This window comes from Eumetopias jubatus, unplaced genomic scaffold (genome assembly GCF_037043125.1).
Source record: "Eumetopias jubatus isolate StellerSeaLion01/CBP00866 unplaced genomic scaffold, mEumJub1_p1.0 scaffold_2, whole genome shotgun sequence".
Classification (NCBI taxonomy): Eukaryota; Metazoa; Chordata; class Mammalia; order Carnivora; family Otariidae; genus Eumetopias; species Eumetopias jubatus.
The window spans coordinates 190933952-190956292 of record NW_028274808.1 but is presented as its reverse complement, the minus strand read 5'-3'; the positions used below and the strand labels follow the sequence as shown (position 1 = coordinate 190956292).

Here is a 22341-nt window from a genome sequence, read left to right as displayed (position 1 = left end):
ATCTGCTATGGTTTTACACTCTTCCCCCATCTCTTCTCCCTCCTTCCACTTTGAACATGTCTAGAGTCAGATTAGAGCATAAAAGAATTAGAAAAACATGATCAAAGTATTTTTGCTCAGTATGTGCTATTTGCATGGTTCTCTCCTGCCACACACAGGTGTGCCTCGTCTTCAAATGCCAACTCTCTCTAGTTGAACATATTCCCAGGGTCATTAGAAACTTTCTGAGAGACCTCCATACTACACAGTTCCCTGAATGGGTGATTCACTCCTTGGTTGGTACTTTGCTTTGCCCCACACCGGCCTCAGCTTCTGTACTCAGTGATGTACTCAGTGACGTACTCAGTGACTTCTTACTGGCTACCTAGCTCTAGGAGGACTTTGTCCTGGCTTAATTCCCATCTAGATGGCCCAACCCCAGCTTCATTGCCAGTACCACCTGCCTCTTAGGAAACTCTTGTACCCTTGTCTCTCTAATGGCTTCCCCTATACTGGCTCCCTTCTCTGACAGCCTTCCGCCTTTATAGAACTAGAATTCTCTAGTTTCTATGATCCCATAAGACATCAACCTCCAGGGGTGGGTCAAGCTCCCCCAGAACCTGTTTATCACATTTCTCTGATCCTGTGAAAGCTGCAAGTCTTTTAGCTTCACAGTTTAGTTAAACATCCAACTGAAGAATAAACAGCTTCTTTCTTGCAGGCACCTTTCACACTATCAGTGATCTTTTGGCTGGAGAGTGGGTATCACTCTTCCCTTACCTCCCTCATAGGAAAGGAGGGGAGAACTCATCAGCACTCCCTTATCAGCCAACAGCTCTCTACTTTGAAGGCTCTCTCCAACCAACCATTAATCATTTTCTAACTTCGAGTTTTCTCTTATGTGGATGGAAAGTAGACACTGGTCAGTGTCAGATCCAGCTGTTCTTAGCAAGTCTTAAATGGATGTGTGGACACTGATTGCCCATTATTCCTTGCTTTGAGTCTTCAAAGGAAATTCCAAGATGATGGGAAGTCCAAATTAACATCCTCTTAAACATAGTTCTGTGATTATTTGATGAATGTCTGTCTTCTCCACTAAACTTTTCCTCTATAAGAGCTCTAGGTTTACTCTCCCTTGAATACCAAGACCAAGCATTCAGTAGCTAGCATAAAATAACAGCTCAATAAGTATGTGATGAGATAATGAATAGAAGAACAAGAGGAAAGAGGGAGAAGACCAGATTTGTATGACTGGAACCCTGTGGTTTGGAAGGACTAACAAACAGGGCATCATTTGAACAAGAAAAGATCAGACAAAGATTCCAAAGCCTGGCTGTCCATCAGAATTACTCATAGGCCTTTTGAAAAGTACAAATGTTTTGACCTAATCTGCTGATATGCTGAACCAATAGACCTAATTGAGAATCCATGAGCCAAAGTGCCTAAGAAAGGCTCAAATAATGTGCCAGGAGGGTTCAAGGGAAGACAAGGCTGTACCTGATGGAGAGCATCAGGGAGACTTTCTGAAGCATCAAGGAGACCTTCTGGACAAAGTAATGGATAAGGATGAAAAATGTGAGCAGATGAAGAAAGGGGCATGGGGAAGACACAGTTAGCAGGAACCTGCAAGCTGAAGGAGATGAAATGAATAAGGCACCGAGGCAAGAAAGAGATTAGATTCCAGACAGAATCTAGTGCTCCAGGGAGGAGGAGGAGTCAGGTGTGCATTCTACCTTCCTGAAAGCTCTTGGGATGCAGGAACCTGATCTTGTAAAGTTAACAACACCCTGGGGAGGTATATGGTATAATGGTTGGGTGGGCCAACTGTGGATCAGACTGCTACAGTCTTCATCTCTAAAAGAAGGATGATAAAATTATTCACCTCAACAGGATGTAATGTCATAGCATATAAGTGTTCATTGTATATCAGCTAAAACTTTTTTTTAATAAATCTAGTACTTAGCAAAAAGGCCAATTCTGCACATATCTTCCCAACTTTGCATTTAATCAAGGTCAGGTTGGTGGCTTGAAATTGGCCATGATGGGAGGTGTTTTGTTTTTTTTTTTTTAATCACTCATCATCAGGGAAATGCAAGTCAAAACCACAATGAGACATCACCTTACACCTATCAGAATGGCTAAAATCAAAAAGACAGGAAATAACAAATGTTGGCGACAATGTGGAGAAAAAGGAACTGTCATGCATTGTTGGTGGGAATGTAAATTGGTGCAGCCACTGTGGAAAATAGTATGGAGGTTCCTCAAAAAAATTAAAAATACCATATGATCCCATAATTCCACCACTGGGTATCTACCCAAAGAAAATAAAAATGTTAATTCAAAAAAATACATGCCCCCCATCAAGGGAGTATTTACACCAAAAAAAAAAAAAAAAAAAAATTGGCAAAACTACAAACCTGAACTCTTTTTTTGAGAGCTGAACCAGCACACTGTTAGATGCTCTGTGGGCATTGATTGGATTGGTCTAGATTGAACTGACTTCAGTTGATAAGTGAGTTAAGGCTACAGGAAAACCAAAGCACAAGCTGAGAGGAAAAACTTTCTCTGCATAGGAAAGGCAGAGGAAGACCTTGGCCTTGGCATTACTGGCAGGTAAAAACAGAATCTGATTTTTTACTCTCAGCTAATACTCCCTGCAGCATATTATTTTACCTATCACTTTCACCATTGTCTCTAAAAAAAGCATCAAAAAAGCTGAGTGAAATAGTCACTAACAAGCTTTAGCCCCATCAGAGCTCTGAATGCTATAGGAGACAATTTCAAAGGCTAGTTCTCTTTGTGAAGAAGAATATGTCTGAGAAGATACAGATTATAATGAGTTATCTGAGATAAAAATAATTTTTAAAATCTAATATTGTAGAACAGAAAAAATACCTTAATAATAACAAGAAACTTTATTCTCAATCATTAAAGGGAAATTAAGGAAGTTGGGGATGACACAGGAAAGCAAATATAAATAACCGTAAATTGTATCAATACTTGGCCAAGGTAAGGCAGTACGGTAAGAATACATCTGTCTCTTTTGGACGTCACGAAACTAGTTCTAAGTTCTTTGACAGAGATTGTGCTATTTCAAAGAGTGAATGAGAAAAGCCCATTAAAAAGCCATCACTTTAGAAATAAGTCAATCAGAGAAAGACATGTATCACATGACCTCACTGATATGAGGAATTCTTAATCTCAGGAAAGAAACTGAGGGTTGCTAGAGTGGTGGGGGGTGGGAGGGATGGGGTGGCTGGGTGATAGACATTGGGGAGGGTATGTGCTACGGTGAGCGCTGTGAATTGTGCAAGACTGTTGAATCACAGATCTGTACTTCTGAAACAAATAGCGCAACATATTTTAAGAAAAAAGAAAAAGAAGAAGATAGCAGGAGGGGAAGAATGAAGGGGAGTAAGTCGGAGGGGGAGACGAACCATGAGAGAGGATGGACTCTGAAAAACAAACTGAGGGTTCTAGAGGGGAGGGGGGTGGGGGGATGGGTTAGCCTGGTGATGGGTATTGAGGAGGGCACGTTCTGCGTGGAGCACTGGGTGTTATGAACAAACAATGAATCATGGAACACTGCACCAAAAACTAATGATGTAATATATGGTGATTAACATAACAATAAAAAAATTATAAAAAAAAAAAGCCATCACTTTATATAAATAAATTAACACATCCAAAGGCTGAAACACCTGAAATTAAGCTTGTAAGGACTGGTGTTCTGGTTCAGCCTCTTAGAAGGGGAGATTCCTTGAAGTTAGAGAGTTAAGTCAAGCCTTACACACGACAAAGGGTTGGTGTGTGATGTTCTACTGGTATTGAACTAATGGCAGCATTTTACCCCAGTGACCTGCTTTGCCTGTCTAAGTTCAGTCTGGTCGTGCCATTCTTTGCTTTCAGTGAATCGCTAGGATCCCATTTGCTCTTATTAACAGGTAGACTACTCAAGACCTCAATTCTCCCCTCCATGAACAACCTAAGAATTCTAGAGGCTTGCTTGGTTCAAAGGAGTTATTCCTACTTCCAACCCAGGTAAAACATACAAAAAAAAAAAGACCTTTGATTGCCCACCCTTCCCGTTGATTTAGCGGCCACCAAATGGTGACACAGTTAAACACTAGTCACGCACATTCCAGTAGTTGCTTTTGCAGGGGATGCTCTTGCTGACTCCATATTACCCCCTTACTAAGTTCTAATATAATAATCCTTTTAATCCACCACCGTGTGTTTAACCACTGTCCGCCAAAGGATATCTGCTCTGACAGAATGAATGAAAGCAGACAAACTTGCAGGCTCATTCATATACTGTACCAAAGCTGCCACCCTGAAATGCTTTTGGCCTTTTTGTCCAGATTCTCACTTACCTCCTGGTCAGGTCCATTCTGCGATCTACCGCGTCCTTTCTTGATGACCAGCTTTGAACCAGACCAACCCTATAGTACATGACTAATTTCCTTAAATTTGCATCATAAAGAGGAATTGGACCCTTGGTTCCTTCCTTCTAGAAGACCATTTAAGCAAATAATCTCAACACCTCTCCAGCCAAAAATCCCTGAGAGGAAAAACTTTCATTGAGCTACTGCCAAGTGCCTCCTTATATTGCGCAGCACCTAAAGAGTCACTTGAGTGACTTTTCTCAATAAATATCTCCTTCAACGCGACTTGTACCTCTACCCATATGTATAGGAGGGGCATTTTTTTTACAAATTCAATCTCATCAGGCACAAGCACTTTGTTGGAGAATATTAAGAACTGTGAGAAAACTTAGAAATAATGAAAGATACCTTTTTATTTTGAGGATGAGAAGACAAACCTGGGGACATCTGATTAAGATCATACTCTACAAAATGGTGGTTATCAGAGGAGGGGGATAAAACTGAAGGTGTTTAAGGGTACTAACTCGGAACGAGCAGTAAATAAGCCCTAGAGATCTAAGGCACAGTATAGTGAATATAGACAATATTATTGTACTATAACTATGTAATATGATGACAACAATCATATTACAATATATAAATATATCAAGTAATATACTGCACACCTTACACTGACAAAATGCCGCATGTCAAATCTACTGAATTGAAAAAAAATCCTACTCTAATTTAGCAAAAGCCTGCTCACTTCTGTGCCCAGCATGTGGTTTTTACCACCTTATGATAGCATTCATATTTTGGACAGGCAACAAATTCAAAAGACTATTTCCTCCAGATGGGAGGGTGGATAGCTAGGGCAAAAATGAAGATTATCGGGATGGGGAGCCCATCCATCTTCTTGGTCAAATTTATCATCAATGTCTACTTTGATAACTTTGAAAATATTTCTTCCAATTAACATTCTCAAATGCTTGAGAAGAATGGTAGGGAAAGCAAGATAAAAACAAGATTTTTCAGTCACTGAATTTCCATAAACGGCATCATGAATTATATATTGCTGTTGCTGAGGAGATGTGAGAAGTACGTATCAGAAGGAAACAAAGAAATTGATTGCATCGAAGATGAGTAGTCACGGGCTTTGGAGAACCATTCTGCCTTTTGAGTTGTTATGATCAGTTCTCTATAGTAACAAAGACATATCAGTCTTCTAAAAATACCCAATCATTTACCCATTCAGCAGAGAACAAAGAAAAGATCAGTGCAGTGCTCATAAGCCTCTTCCATTTCACAGCACATAGGATGAGGGCCCCCTTTCCTGCCATATTTACCAAGAATATTTACCACCTCTCCTTGTTTGTTCCATGAGACAACACCCAATCTCCAGAATTTGAAGATTCTACCTTGAAAATTCTCAAGTAGGAAATAACTCTTTTCTCTAAGTTAACAACTAATTTCCAGTCAGTGAGTAATTTTTTTTTCCTGAAACTTCCACCCAGTGGAAAACAAATGAAGAGGGAAAAACTTAAGTAAACAAATCTGAAAAAGAGGCCACGACACACAGAGATGGAGGCACCTCTAAAAGTACCAGTAAAAGAAAGCAGGAGCTTAAGGTTTATCTCAAACAAAACCATAATTTTGACCGGCCCCTGATTGAGCCTCACCCCATGAATGACTTCCAGGGCCTTTGGCTCTTTGGGACTAAAGGAGAAAATTATTTTTAGCACAACTATTTGGAAACCTCTGAGAACTTGGATCTCTTTTTCTGTCTGGTACCAAAGCAAGTTTTTCGCTGAAGCTCTCATGAAAGATCCTCAGTCTCTTGTGGATTTAGAATCCTGGAGCAACCCACCAACCCAGAGCAAGGTATGGTGTTTACTCTTTTTATAGAACTTTGGCAAATGTAGATGCAGTGGCCCGTTTCATTACGGTAGCTTTCTGAGTTTATTAGACAGCTCTGCTAGAAAATTCCATGAAACTGAAGGCCTGGGTTCAAATCTCCGGTCTGACATGAGCTCTGTGGCCATAGACAAGTTACCTGAGTTCTTGAGACATCAGTTCCCTGTCCAATCTACTACAAAAGGGTCTTTTGGAAAGATGATACGGACTTAACATTGCTCTGTAGACTACAAAATGTTTGCCAAATGTCAGCATTTTTTACTGTTGTGCCATTGTAGCACTATATATAAAGCAGCCAAAGCTTTGTAAATCACAAGCTGTTCTTTAAGGAGATATTGATGAATGAATATTTTCTTCATTCAACCTCTGTTGAGCTCCACTGCAGACCAGTCCTGGTCCTAAAAATGTTGGTGGCGCAGAGTTTATATTTTGGAGAAAAAGCAAGTTAGATAGATAGCCATAACACAACATGGTTGTGAGGTGCTGCTTGCTGCATAGTGACAGAAGGGAAGGAATTCCATGGCCAGCAGAAGAGGCAGTTCTAAGGAGGGAGACTGGAGCCCCAAGGACAGAGCTGAGGAACCACACACCAGAAGCAGCTGGGATGTGAACACCTCAGGTCCCCACCCTGTCTTGCTCACTCCTAGAGCCACTCCTAGTGCAGCTAGGGAAGGATAGAGCCTGCTGTTGTGAAATCTCTTCCTCTGCAGGCCAAGGATATGTCGTGTTTTGGCCACCCCTAGTTACCTATCTTTTTCCTAATGATTTCCAGGCAGAATACATTCTCAAGTCGAATTAATAATCAAGTGCAGCCCTTTGTCATGAAGTAATATTACAGTTCCCTCACACGATGTGGGAGAAAACGGGAGTGTTTGGAGACAAAAAGAGCTCAGTTCAAATCCTGCCTGTGCCATCATATGGCTGTGTGGATGTGATCCCTCAAAGTCTCAATTTTCTTATTTGTAAAATGAAGATATCACCTACTGCATAAAAGCAGTGTAATGATGAAGTAAACAATGTTTTAGAACACCCAGCACAGTCATAAAAATACTAGTAGGTTCCCTGCTTCCCAATTCATCTTGTTTTGTTCACTTGGTATTTTGTATTGTGGGGAAATAGACATCACATATAATTTACCTTTGAAGCATACATTTCTGGGACAGCAAGTATATTCATATTCACACTGTTTTACAACCATCATACCACCGTGCGTTTCCAGAACTTTCTCATCTTCACCAACTAAAACTTCACACTCATTAAACATGAACCCCCCACCCCACTCCCCAGCCCCTGGTAACCACCATTTAACTTTCTGTCTCTATGATCTTGACTATTCTAGATATATCCATAGGTAAAAATCATACAGTATTTGTCTTTTTGTGACCGGCTTATTTCACTTAGCAGAAAGTTCTCGAGATTCCTCCATGTTGTAGAATGGGTCAACATTCCCTTCCTTTTAATGGTTGAATAATATTCCATTGTATGTATATACCATATCGTGTTCATCTATTCATCTGTTGATGGCTTTTGTGAAGATTGCTGCTATAAACATGGATGTACAAATATCTGAGTCCGTTTTTACTTCTTTTAGATATATACCCAAAAGTGCAACTGCTAGATCATATAGTAATTCTAGATTACATTTTTTAAGGAATTAATTTACCGTTTTGCACAGCAGTGCCCCATTTTACATTCTACCAACTGCATTTTTTTCCAGCTTTATTGAGATAGAAGTGACATATAACATCGTATAAGTTGAAGTTCTACAATGTGAAGGTTTGATACCTGTATGTATTGTGAAATGATCATTACAAGATTAACACCATCCATCACCTTGCATCATTATCATTTTTGTGTTCAGTAAGAATATTTTTTGTGTGTAGTAATCACGTGCAGTAAGAATATTTTTTTGTGTGTAGTAATCACGTGCAGTAAGATCTATTCTCTTTCAAGTAAACATGAAGACAGTATTGTTAATTATAGACACCATGCTGCACATTAGATACCCAAAACTTTTTCAGCTTATAAGTGGAAGTTTGTATTTCAACAACATCTCCCCATTTCTCCCACCTGCCAGACCCTGACAACCACCATTCTACTCTCTGTTTCTGAGTTCAGTGTTCTAGGTTCCACATATAAGTTAGATCATACAGTATTTGTCTTTCTCTGACTTATTTCACATAGTATAATGCTTTTAAGGTTCATCCATGATGTCACAAATGGCAGGATTTCTTTCTTTTTATGGCTGAATAATATTCCATTGTATGTATACCACATTTTCCTTATTCATTTGTCAATGGACATTTAGTTTGCTTCCATGTCGTGGCTATTGTGAATAATGCTGCAATAAATGTGGGAGTGCAGACAGCTCTTTGATATCCTGTTTTCATTTCCTTTGGATATATATGCAGAAGTGGGTTTGCTGGATCATGTGGTAGTTTTACTTTTAATTTTTTGAGAAATCTCCATATTGTTTTCCATAGTGGCTATGCCAATTACATTCTCACCAGCAGTGCACAAAGGTTCCCTTTTCTTCATATCCTCAGCAAAACTTATTCCTTCTCTTTTTGTTGATAACCATTCTGACAAATGTAAGGTGATATCTCATTGTGGTTTTGATTTGCATTACCCTGATGACTAATGATGTTGAGCATCTTTCAGGTACCTGTTGGCCATTTATATGTTTTCTTTGGGAAAATATCTATTCAGATCTTTTGTCCTTTTCTAACCAGATTATTTGGTTTTTCCTGTTGAGTTGTATGAGTTCCTTTTATATTTTGGATATTAACCTCCATTAACATGGTTTGCAATTTTTTTCTCTCATTCTCTAGGTTGCTTTTTCATTTTGTTGAAAGTTTCTTTTCCTATGCAGAAGCTTTTTAGTAGGATGTAGTACCACTTGTTTGTTTTTGCTTTGTTGCTTGTGTTTTGTTGTCATATCCAAAAATACTGTTGCCAAGACCAATGTCAAGGATCTTTTTCCCTATGTTTTATTCTAGAGGTTTCATGGTTTTAGATCTTATATTTAAATCTTCAATCCATTTCAAGTTGTTTTTTGAGGGGTGTAAGTTAGGGATCCAATTTCATTCTTTTGCACATAAATATCATTGTCCCAGCACCATTTTATTGAAGAGACTATTCTTTTCCCATGAAGGATGTATTCTTGGATTCCTTGTCAAATATTAGTTGACTGTATATACATGGGTTTATTTTACTTTTTAAAAAAAGGAATCTCAATCTGTGGGTGCATTGTCTAAAAGTTCAATATTTGCTGTGATTTATTCAGTATTTCTCCAAGTATTTTTCATGGCTCGTTTAGCAAGAACAAAGAGTTCTATCACGAAAAATCTTACAAAACACTATATACTACATTCATGCTTTACAGATTCAAATACACATTCACATAAAGGCTGTGAAATCTAAATTACCACAAAGTCAAAAGAAGTTCAAAAAACTAAAAACCTGTTACTTTGTAATCCCTACAGAAAAATAGGATACATTAACATCCCAGGACAGCTCTGTTCAAGATTAACAGTATTTCCAGAGCTTTGATTTTTTTCACTCCAAAGGAGCGTGATGTTGGAAAAAATACATTTTAACACATATTCTACATAAATTTGCATATTCAGTGCAATCCTTCAAAATATTTTGTATGAAGACTGACTGCAAATGTGTATGAGGTTTCTTTTTGTAGTTTTGAAAATGATTTAAAATTGGATTATAGTGTATGTTGAGTTGTATACTTCAAACTGGCCAAATTTATGGTGTGTAAATTAAATCTCAATAAAGAGATTTTCTCAAAAATATTGTAATGTTTATAAAGCCATGACCCACATAGTTCGGTCCCAGCCAAAATACCCAAGTTCAGTGCAAACCAGTGGGAAAATGGGTGAAGGATGGATTATTCAATATAAGGTATTGAAAATATACAGTTGGATCCCTGTCTCACACTTGTTATCAGAAACATTCTAGGGGCACCTGGGTGGCAGAGTTAAGTGTCCAACTCTTGGTTTCAGCTCAGGTCATGATCTCAGGGTGGTGAGACTGAGCCCTGCATGGGGCTCCACCCTCAGTGCAGAGTCTGCTTAAGATTCTCTCTCTCTCTCTCTCTCTCCCTCTGCCCCTTCAACCCTTTCTCTCTCTCTCTCTCTCCCTCCCCTTCTCGCTCTCAAATAAATAAATAAATCTTCAACTGAAAAAAAAGGGGGGGTGCCTGGGTGGCTCAGTCAGTTAAGCGGCTGCCTTCAGCTGAGGTCATGATCCCAGGGTCCTGGGATCGAGCCCCGCATCGGGCTCCCTGCTTGGCGGAGAGCCTCCTTCTCCCTCTCCCTCTGTCTGCCGCTCTGCCTACCTGTGCTCTCTCTCTCTCTGTCTCTCTGTTAAATAAATAAATAAAAATCTTTTAAAAAAAAGAAAAACATTCTAATGGGTCAAATATTAAATGTGAACAAATGAAACAACAAAAGAACTGAAAGTGGGAAAAATCTTTTTATTATCTTTAAGTGAGGAAGGCCTTTTAAAAACAATAAATTGAACTTCAAGAATGTTGGATTTTTTAAATATTTTATTTATTTATTTGAGAGCAAGAGCATGAGAGAGAGAACACGAGAGAAAGAGAGAGTCTAAGTTGGGAGGGAAGGACAGAGGAAGAGGGAAAGGGAGAAGCAGACTCCCTGCTGAGCAGGGACCCCCCCCCCCCCCCCGCCGCCTCCTTGACATGGAGCTCAGTCCCAGGAACCCAGGTCATGACCTGAGCCAAAGGCAGATGCTTAACCGACTAAGCCACCCAGGTGTCCCAGGAATGTCTTCATGATAAAAATATTTTTAAATGCTTTGAACAAAATGAAAAGGCAAACTGGGAAAAGCTATTTGCTGCTCATGTCATAAACTATGTACAGTATGTGTGTATATATATATATATATATATATATATATATATATATATATATATACACTGATAAGAGAAAATCTCTTAGCTACCTGAAAAGGCTAGGTACAGAAAGTTGCATATATTGTGCGAACATGGGGAAGAAGGACACACAATAAACTAGCAACAGTGATTGCCTCCAGAGAGGGAAACTGCATGTCTGGAAGACTGGAAGGAGGGAGAAGAGATTTACCTTCATTGCATACACTTTTTTTAATTTTATAAATGTGCATGTTCTATCTATACCAAAAAAAGTAAATATTTAAAATACTTCTAAATACTCTAGACTATGCAAAATTAAAACAACTCAAGTCTTTTGTTTGTATTTTTCAAACACGGTGAAAGGGACCCACAAAACTCCAGAATATTTCTTTAAGTCTCTCTTTTCTCTTTCCCTTGTAATAGTCTCATAGTCCATTCTCTCTGGTTCTTCATCTTGTTTTTCACAAAACTCAGAACTGCCCCCCAAAAAATCTCCTTCCTTGTCCACAACCTTTTTGTGCCAAACACTGTTCTAGATGATTGTAGAAGTCAATGACTAAGACAAAGTCCCTGACCCTCATGGAGATTACATCCCAGCAGATGGAGATATACAGTATTTTTAAAACACAATAAAGGTAATAATAATCTAATAAGTTAGAGGTGGTGAGTACAAAGAAGAAGAGAAAACAGTACAGCAGAATGAGGGAGCAGTCAGGAGGTATGAAAGGCAATTGCAATGTTAAATACAGTGTAAGAACTGGCGTCAGGGAGAGGGTGGTATTTGAGCAGACTCACACAGGAAGATGAGAGAGTGAGACATGTAGACACTTTGGGGCAGAGAGTTCTAGACAGAGGGAAGAGACAGTATGAATGCCTTAAGGCAGAACATGTCTCACTCTCTCATCTGAATTCAGTCACTCTGAATTCCTTGGTGTTTCTCAAAGCGACTGGAGCTGGAGAGTGGGATGGAGAGAAGCGGAAGATGAAGTCAGAGAAGTAAGGAGGTTGGGTGTCCAATCAAGGAGAGCCTTGAAGACCATGTACCATAAGGCTTTTGACTTTTAAGTAAAATGAAGAACCATTACAGGGTGATGCCACTGTAGTTTTCCCTTATACCCTGCAGCCCTTTGTTATCCTAGTAAATTGAGTCCCAAGACTCAAGTGGCCACTTACCACCATGCTGTCGTCATGCATCAGGCACCACATCATGTTGGTGTTCCGACGAGGATGGTTAATGGATAATCATTTTGAGTGCCTTTCAAAAATTCTAACTGGGTGGGATGGGGGGTGGGGAGGGGAGAGTGCCTGGGGGGCTCAGTCAGTTATGCATCCAACTCTTGATTTGGGCTGGGGACATGATCTCAGGGTTGTGAGATGGAGCCCTACTCTGAGCGTAGAGCCTGCTTAAGATTGTCTCTCCCCCCTCTGCCCCTCCTCTTGTCCCCTCCCTATCTAAAAAAAAAAAAAAACTAACTGGGGATGCTTCCAGCATTTAGACTACAGCACAGACAATATTCTAATGCATTTGTCAATGAAAGGCAAACCATTTGTTCAATGAATGCATCTGTTTCAGTTGTGTTCATTTTTACCCTCTTTGAGCACATTTTTGCCTGGCTATTGGAAATATTAACATCCTTCCAAGCACATCTTTAAAATTTCTGCTTCTTCTACCCACCATAACCTGGACCTTACCACAAGCTTCTTTATAGACTGATCCCTGACTATGGGCATGTTTGTGTTTTCAGCATCCACCAGTGTCTGAGATGCCACTGCCCAAAGTGCCTCCTCTCCACATAATTTCAAGTCCCTTGTAGAACCAAATCCTGACCTTGGCTACAGGATCACATTCCTTGTCTCTTTAAACACCTTTTTATGAGTATCTCCTATGAGCATGTCCTTCTCTTTCAAATTCCTTCTCAAAACCTCCCTTAATCAGTTTTTTACAAGAAAAAGCTAGCAATTTAATCACTGTAGTTTGTTTTAACTGTGGCAGGGGTATGGATAGAATGTTCTTTACTTTTTTTTCATCTGGGACACCCTTGAAAGGGCTGGTATCTTTATGAGATCCTCTGGGCGTCTCAGAAAGTGCCTTAATCCCACTTGAACAATGGGATCAGTAATTTTGAGTTTGTGCTATGTTATAGCAGACAGTACACAGCAAAAATGTTCTCCTGGAGTTGAGGGTGGGGGGACGTGCAGGGAGAGACACTGGTGACATGGAGATTTGGTCAAGGATACAGAGCCTATATTTGGGTAAGTTGCCTCAGTTTTTCACTAATAAGATTTCTAGGAATCAGATTTATTTTGAACCACATGTGCACACTGTGCTTTTCTCAGTTTGTCATTCCTATGCTCTGGCAAATTTCTAGAACTAATTCCAAGATGTTGCAATTTCCTCATGGGTATCATAAAACTGGTACAGTGTGCCTGGTTAATTTTCTGATGTGGCTGTCAAAAAGCAAGGAAACTCCATCTGATTTTTTTTCACATTTTATGATAATTTCCTTTGGGCAAGTACATGCCAGGCATATACATCAAGCGTTGTTGAGATTTCTTATTAAAGCACAAGTTCAGCCAACCAAAAAGTATTAATTCACACTGCCCTAAAACCATGTGTATACACTGTCCCATCCAAGAAGCTGCTAATCCTAAGGACCATTTAGCCTAGAAAATCAAGTGTCCCAGCCTATGCTACCCACCCCTTAGCTTATACACCAAATGTCATGCTAATAAATGATCCGTCATTCTCAGGATCCTATTTGTGGAGGGAAAAACCAAGTCCTATTAAATCATAGCTGAAGAGACCTGTTGTCTGCTTCCCTAGAAGCACGTGACACCATGCATGGTTTAATTTCACTCAGCTCTTTAACTGAGCCTTGGCGCTCACTGCTTAATGGTTCACCAGGGCATTGTATCCTGCAGATTTTAAGTTAAAGTTTGAGACCCCACTGCAGGACATGCACAGTACTCCAATTAACACTAATTGGTTTTACACATGATTATCAAGTGAAAAGCATGGTTTTCCTGAGAATGCCTCTTCTTTTCTCCAGCCTTAGGAAGCCCATAAATTCTAAGGGAACGATCATGGATGCACGCAAAGGCTAGATATACCAATGTCTAGCATAGTGTTTATATTGACAGAAAACTGGAAGGAAATATCTACAATGGAGAATCATGTACATAAAGGATAATGGAGAAAAATGCAACTTTTTTTAATGTTATGAATAATTTTTGACATGAGAAGATGCTCATGATATACTGTTAAGTGAAAAAAGTTGAAAAAATACAAGAGTGGCATAATATCTCTTTCCTCCACAGCATAGAAAGACCAGAAGGATGTGTGTATCAAAATGTAAATTATAATTATCTCTAGTGGTGAGAATAATGTTAATGTTTATCTTATTCATAAGCATTTCTAATTTTCTAAAAATAATGCATTATTTTTCAAAATCCGTCATTGACCCTACAGGAAGAAAAAAATGCAACATGTGGCTTCATTTTGAAATTGTTTAAATCAATCCTTCATCTCCACCAACCGTTCTGTGGGGTACTGAGAACTCTCTATAAGTAATGTGTTAATAGTTTCCAAGGGAATTATGAGAGTAAGCTGGGGTTTTATACATGCGTGGAGAGGTGAGCACTGGAGTGAGTGACTGCAGATGCCCATTCTCGTGTTCATTTATGCCAAAACTCCCACCAAGGGTGCACTTATGTCCCTGTGTTTCTCTTCCAGAGCCAAAGATGTTTATCTTGCTCTATGTTACAAGTTTTGCCATTTGTGCCAGTGGACAGCCTCGGGGTAATCAGTTCAAAGGAGAGAGCTACTCCCCAAGATATATCTGTAGCATCCCTGGCTTACCTGGACCTCCAGGACCCCCTGGAGCAAATGGTTCCCCGGGGCCCCATGGTCGGATCGGCCTTCCAGGACGAGATGGTAGAGACGGCAGGAAAGGAGAGAAAGGTGAAAAGGGGGCTGCAGGTAATGAACAATGAAGTTCCCTAAACTCTGCTCCTCTGTGCTCAGTGGGGAGTCTGCTTGGGATTCTCTCTCTCTCTCTCCTCTCCCTCTGCCCCTCCCCCCGCTCATGCTCGCTCTGTCTCTCTCTCTCTCTCTCTCTCTCAAATAAATAAATACATCTTTAAAAATAAGTGAATAAATAAACACCTCTGGTTCACCCCCACCTTAAATTGTTTCCGTTCTTTGTTGCCTTTTCTAATGAGAATTGCTCCTGAAATCCCTTCTCTACTTCACTTTCCTTAATCGTAATTAATACTGAGCCCTCACTATGCCTTAGATACTGCTCGAGAAACTCTTTACCTGCAACCTTATTTTATTGTAATGACAATTCTTTCAGTGATCCCATTTTACAGATGAGAACACAAAGCAATAACATGGTAAAATTAATTACTGAAGAGGGAAGTTCACTGCTAGTGAACAGCAGAGCTGGATTCAAACATTGATGCCCAAGACCACAGGGCAATCACAACTAGCAGGCAATGTCTGGATGTGCAAGGGCGTGGATGGATAGCAGACAGATGGACAAGGAAGGGAAATGGACAGACGAAGCAGAGGCAGGAATCAGGAACCAAAAGCACAGGTGCCATCCTGCTCTGCGCTAATATCCAGAGCAAAGTTACATAAAACACTTCTAGATTTTACTTTTCAGAGATGAAATGACAATAGTACTGTATAGCCCACCTTTCCTGGCTCATCTCTTTCCCACCAGTCCTGTAACAGCTATAAAAAGTAGACTCTTATAGCTCTTCACGGCAACACAATTGCCCTCTACCACTTCAGTAATTTTTACTTTTTTCTCCACAAATAGGTTGGGCCAGGAAGATTGCCAGACCCTGCAATCCTCCAGAGTAAACCAAATTGAAATTCTAGAGAAGCCGGGTTAATTCTAAAAGAGGAAGTGATTTGGCATCAATCTTTGAAAACAAGTTTCTGAGTGTAAAGCCTTGGACAAAGGATAGGAAGAGAAAAGTTAATCCATTCTAAGAAATAAGTCTCTATCTAGTCATTGCACCTCATTTACTGGTGTTACGTGAAACAGTAGCACAATATATATGCAATTTACCAGATAATAATTCATTTCTGAATTTGTCATGCAGAAAATAGTTGGAAAATCGGTAGCTACCAAATGTGTATGAATATTGTTCAATATTAGATAAAAAAAACCTTTAGGTAAAGGTTCAGCATCTTATCTATTGTAACACTTATGAATATAACTTACTGCTGTGTCATGATCATGAATAGCCTTGAAATCCTGTAAGAACACCAGGATCAGAGTTACATATGACCAACATTTTTAGTTTACTGTGTCTGGAAGCAATAATGTAGTGCTTACCCAAGAAGGCAATGGAGTCCATAGGATTTAGGCTCAAATCTTGGCTCCTTCAATTACTAACTTAGTATCCTTGGGCAAATAGCCGCTTTTAGCCTCAGTTCCCTCATTTGTAAATTGGAAGTAGTAAGGCTGATTGTGATGATTAAGCACAATAATACATGCAAAACACTTGGTAGAAAAGCTGCCATGTGGTAAGCACTCAGGAAATGTTAGCTGTCATTACATACCACACAGTGCTCTGCAAACATGAGTCATAGCTAAGTTCCTGAATATCCAAAGTCATATAATAAACTAGAAATGAGTGATGGGTTTCATGAGGTAGTTCTAGCGTCATTTAAAAATAGGTATGCGGCTATGCATTCAGATTAAATTGAATGTTCGTAATTGCTACAGTTTTAACCATAAGAGGCTGGCTACAGCCCCATATTCGTCTATCCACCCATGCATTATTCTTCAACAAGCTTCTTGTGCACATATTGCTATCTGGTATTATTCTACACCAGTGTTTCTCAACCTCCACCCTAATGACATTTGGGGTCAAATAATTAGTTATGTGGGATGGCTATCCTGTGCATTGTAGGACACTTAACAGCGTCCCACTAGATGCCAGCGGCATCCCCACCACCGAAGACAACAAAAATGTCCCCAGACTTTGCCAAACATCCCTTGGTTGGCAGTGTAAAATTGTCCATGGTTGATTTTACTGTTCTAGACAACGAGAACACAAACATGGATAAGACATTGTCCTTGCCTTGATAAACAAACATGGGGGTGTGGGAGGCCAATATAGAAACATATAATATTCATCATCATCATCATCGTAGCCATTTGTTAAGAACTGTGTCAGGAATTTTACATTTAGTACTTAATGTCTACCATAACCCTGTTAGAAGTCTTTATAATCAACAATAATGTTACAGTGAAAATATTTAAATTAAAAAATAAAATGACTCCCCAATCTGAGATGACTTAAATCCAATATACACAAATACACATATAAGGATCTGTAACAGCCAAGAAAGGTAGGAATGCCTTTGTGATCAATGAAGAAAAATACATCCCATTTACAGACAACAGTAACGGAGCTCTGCAGCTTTAGGGACAAGCTTTCAATGCAGCTGGAACTGGACACAACATGTTCTGTCCCCTTGAATGACACCACATATGTTTTCTCATTCATGTACCCTTGGTAAACATGCCAATTACATGCATCCAACCAAGTGCAAACAGAATCAAGCATAGTTTTGTCCAACTTCTCTACTTTAAATTACAAGTACAGAACTTGTTATACCAAATTAGAAATTTTCTGTTAAAAATATCTGCCTCCCTCACTGGTCTGTAGCAATTACTCTTGTAGCATAATCTCACCCTTTAACTTAATCTGAATGCACAACCCTATAGATATCTTCAAATAACACTAGAACCGCCTCATGAAACAGATCATTCTAGTTTATTATATGGCTTTAGATAGTCACGAACTTAACTATGACCTATATTTGCAGATCACAGTGTAATACATAGTAACAGCTAGCCTGAGGGTGGAACAGGTGTCATTCATGTCAAGGTCCCACTCAGCCCATAGCATAGTGCCTGGCATTTAGTCAGGCACTATGGGTCAATCAATATTACATGATTTAGATATATGTATGCATGCACACATAAATCCATGGATGGATGGATGGATGGATAGATGGGAGAAAGAAATAACATTGAAGAAGAAATCTTTGTAAGCCCATTTCCTAGAGAACTAAGAAGAAATCCTTAGTCAGCACCTAAGTGTAGACTAACCACTATTCCATAATTCTTCTCTCTACCCGAGCATATGTCTAACTGAATAGGAAGAGGGAGAGTGATGTATCCCTTCTTTCCATTATTCATTAATTGTCCCTTATCACAGGTGTAAATCCTTCATGCAAACAGGAAGAATTACTTCAAATTATAGTTAATCCTTGATTATCTAATTCAATAACCATAGAAAATCCAAATGCTGAGATTGGACTTAAATCCAATTCTTCATATTACAAGTGGAGTATTTGAAACACAGACAAGAAGTGACCTGCCAAAAGTCATAGAGGCAGGAGGACTGGAGTACATAAAGAAATTTAATAGTTGAAATTGTTGCTGATGTCAAAAAGTTTTTTTATTAATATGTCAAAATCGCTCATGGAGACAGCAAAAGTTAAGCTCCTATTGAAAATAAAAATAACAATTTAGAAGTTGTGATCCTCGATTCACAAGTAAATTCAACAGTAAAATAGTATTCATATTTTATTTCTACCAAAAAGAAGCAAAAGATCAGACTATTATGGCCTTATTTCAAGAAATATACCAGAGTATATTCTGGCTGGGACCAGTGGAATTTCAACTTCACAACAAAAGCCACCTAGAGCTTGAGGACAGTTCTGTGATCAGTAATAACACTGATCCCATCACACACAAAAAAAGGTTTCATTCATTATTAGAATCTTCTGTGCATCACAAATTGTTAAACAGCCTCTTTCACGAATTATTAAAGCAAAATTCTGTATGTTTTAAGGGTAAAGCATTAATTCTCCTCAAATTTACATTATCCAGAACATTTCATTCCTACATTTGCCAAATCACTGAAAAATAATTAAGCTCATACACTGATATACATGTAATATTCAAATAAAAGAATATTTTCTTTTATTTGAGCACTATCAAGATAAAAAGGCTTAGCTTAATAAAATTCCTGAGAACAAATACATAGTTAAGAGTGAAACTACACAGTATATCAGTAATATATTTTCCCTGACTACAAAAGTACATCACAAATTTCCAATAATTTGGATATTTTTTGAGGGTATATCATTATACAAACATTATTTATGGAATGGATTTGACCATAAAAATTAAATGACATTTTCATGCTTTGTTATTATTATATATATATATATATATATATATATGGTTTAAAAATTAAATAAATGTTGCTTATCCCTTTCAACAAATGATCACAATTTCTCTTCATTTAGCGTATGGTTGATCTGTAGTTATAAAGATTTGGACAAACAAAAAATATTTCACTGTGGTGATTTTGAATTTGTTGAAATCCTTTCACAGATATTATGTCTTTTCTATATATAAGGAGACCCAGAGAAATTAAGGGACTTGCCTAAAATGATACAACCATTTAGCTGCAGAGCCAAACAGAATTTAGGATTCTTGATTCCAGCCCCACAGGTAAGAGGCACTTTGATGAAGGGGAAGCATCATTACACTAGGACTTGGATTCCAGTCCTGGCCTTGCTTCAGAAGCGAGTTTCTTCACCTTTCTGGGACTGTTTTGTCCTCCAAAAAAGAACTACGACATAGTGGTGGCCACCACTGTTGTTTGGTTATTGTAGCATATTGGGCCCTCACTATGTGCCAGGTGCACTTTACAAGGTACACTCTAGCCCCTGACCCAGAGGGATGCTCAGTCTCCAGAGTCAGGCAGGCATGAGTTCAGGTCACAGCTCCGTCACTTACTAGCTATTTTCTTGAGCAAACTAACTTCTCTGCCACTCATTCTCCCCATCTGCAATGAAAACAATAACAATTTCCTAATCCATAAAGTTGTTTCAAGACCTAAAGAAGACAATGCCTGTGAATAAAGTGCTATCCCTGGTACATAGTAAATGTTGAATAAATACAAGCTAATCTAATTTTCATTAATCCTTGTATTATTAATACCGATAGAAGTAGGAGGGGGCATAAGACAAAATAGCCTCTAAGGATTCATCTGGTTCTGTCTGCCCCCATGACCTCACTCTGGGGAATAATAATCATTATGCTCATTGAATTTCTCCTATAGTGACAAATACTGTATGTGACTGATTTTGTTGCAAATGATCCATCATCAAAACAGCATTTAAATGATTTCTCATGTACTCAGGAAAACTAACCTGAAATTCTGATGAAAATTTTATATTTCTGTTTTAATGCATCAGTGATTTTTTTTTTAAAGATGCATTAGTATTTAGTAGTGTACTGTTGAAAGTTGATTGGAGAAACACATTTAGGGTGTGCTGGCACTATGTGGGGCATGCTATTTGTGACTGTATATTTGGAGGAACCATTAATTAAACTGTAAACTCTTTTTAAAGGTTTGAGAGGTAAGACTGGACCCCTGGGCCTTGCTGGAGAGAAAGGGGACCAAGGAGAGACTGGGAAGAAAGGACCCATGGGACCAGAGGGAGAAAAAGGAGAAGTCGGTCCAGTTGGGCCTCCCGGAGCAAAGGGGGACAGAGGAGAGCAAGGGGACCCAGGGCTGCCCGGAGTTTGTAGATGTGGAAGCATTGTGCTCAAATCTGCCTTTTCTGTTGGCATCACGACCAGCTACCCAGAAGAAAGGCTACCGATTATATTTAACAAGGTCCTCTTCAATGAGGGAGAGCATTACAACCCTGCGACAGGGAAGTTCATCTGTGCCTTCCCAGGGATCTATTACTTTTCTTATGATATCACATTGGCAAATAAGCATCTGGCAATCGGGCTGGTCCACAATGGGCAGTACCGGATAAAGACCTTCGACGCCAACACAGGGAACCATGACGTGGCTTCAGGGTCCACGGTCATCTATCTGCAGCCAGAAGATGAAGTCTGGCTGGAGATCTTCTTCACTGACCAGAATGGCCTCTTCTCAGACCCAGGTTGGGCAGACAGCTTGTTCTCTGGATTTCTCCTATATGTTGACACAGATTATCTAGATTCCATATCAGAAGATGATGAGCTGTGATCTGGACTCATGTCCTGAACGTTCCAAGATTCTTGTGGCAGACACTTTGATTTAATCTGGGGCCCTGGAAGGTGGAGCAAGCAGAAACGAGATCCAAAGAGACTCCCACTCAGATTCCAAAGCACTTACAGAGAACTCTAGCAGCATCTATTAAAACAAGATGAACCACCAAATGGTTGAAACCACACCAAAATGAATTCTATAAAACAATAACCCCAGATAAGAATCCTCTCGAAAGCAATGTTCATAAATATTTAAACAAATTAAAGACAATGTTAACAAATTTTCTATTAAATTCCCTGAGTGATAAAATCAGCTGGCAATGATACTGTCTCATTAAATCTTCATAAAATTACATTTTTGCTTGCTACTTAAGAGAATCATAACACCCTAGACAAGGTCTTTAACAATTCTCAAAAGTCAAAAGCTAGAGGTAAGAGATACTGAGTAATTTCAGGCAAGCTAAAGTGAAGTGATAACTTCCTTTGTTTTATTATTTGTTCCTTCACACTCGTATATGTATTCACTCAACAACTCTTTAGTAGGCCTCTGTGACCCAGACACTGTGGTGGTGGGTCAGATTTAATAGTGAGTTAAAACAAAATCTCTACGTTCATACAGGCTGGTGTCGGATGAGCATACCATCAAATTCAGTGAGATGAACACCTGACAGACTGACTCAAAGCTGGACGCACATGGGAGCTGCTCTATCCTGGAGAAGGGGGCCAGAGAAACTTTCACACATGGAAAAACGCTAAGCATTCTAAGTGGTGTGTGTTTAAGGAGGTGGGAGGAATACAAGGGAAACATGAATCAGCAGCTGTATTCACCCCATCTCACCCTCAAAACACCACTGGTATTTGCCATCAGAAAGGGGTAAAAAACTCAGAGTTAGAGGGGGCCCGGGAGGGGTAATAGAAATGAAGAAAAACAAGTTACTGAGATCAGCCAGGAGGGCATTCTCCTAAATCCTTTAGCTTGACAGTTTCCCAAGACAATAATTATTCCTCTTAGCTTGTGCACAAATGAGGGCACTACTTTACATTGTCAGGAGGCATTATTTCTCGTGGATTTCCAAGGTAT

At 39.2% G+C, this 22341-nt stretch overlaps 1 protein-coding gene across 1 annotated transcript; it reads left to right on the top strand.

Moving 5' to 3' along the window:
- The first annotated feature begins 14762 nt into the window (after nt 1-14762).
- On the top strand, nt 14763-21258 carry C1QTNF7 (C1q and TNF related 7). Its single transcript, XM_028090069.2, has 3 exons — nt 14763-14799; nt 14900-15145; nt 20627-21258. The coding sequence occupies exons 1-3, from the start codon at nt 14763-14765 to the stop codon at nt 21256-21258; spliced, it is 915 nt and encodes a 304-aa protein (XP_027945870.2).
- Nucleotides 21259-22341: the final 1083 nt, after the last annotated feature.

What these genes read in the sequence shown, in the direction of transcription:
- C1QTNF7 (XM_028090069.2), top strand. Translation starts at nt 14,763, where the DNA reads ATGAGAGTAAGCTGGGGTTTTATACATGCGTGGAGAG. An exon ending in TTTTATACATGCGTGGAGAG is followed by an intron (nt 14,800 to 14,899) that starts GTGAGCACTGGA and finishes TTTCTCTTCCAG; the next exon opens with AGCCAAAGATGTTTATCTTG. An exon ending in AGGTGAAAAGGGGGCTGCAG is followed by an intron (nt 15,146 to 20,626) that starts GTAATGAACAAT and finishes CTCTTTTTAAAG; the next exon opens with GTTTGAGAGGTAAGACTGGA.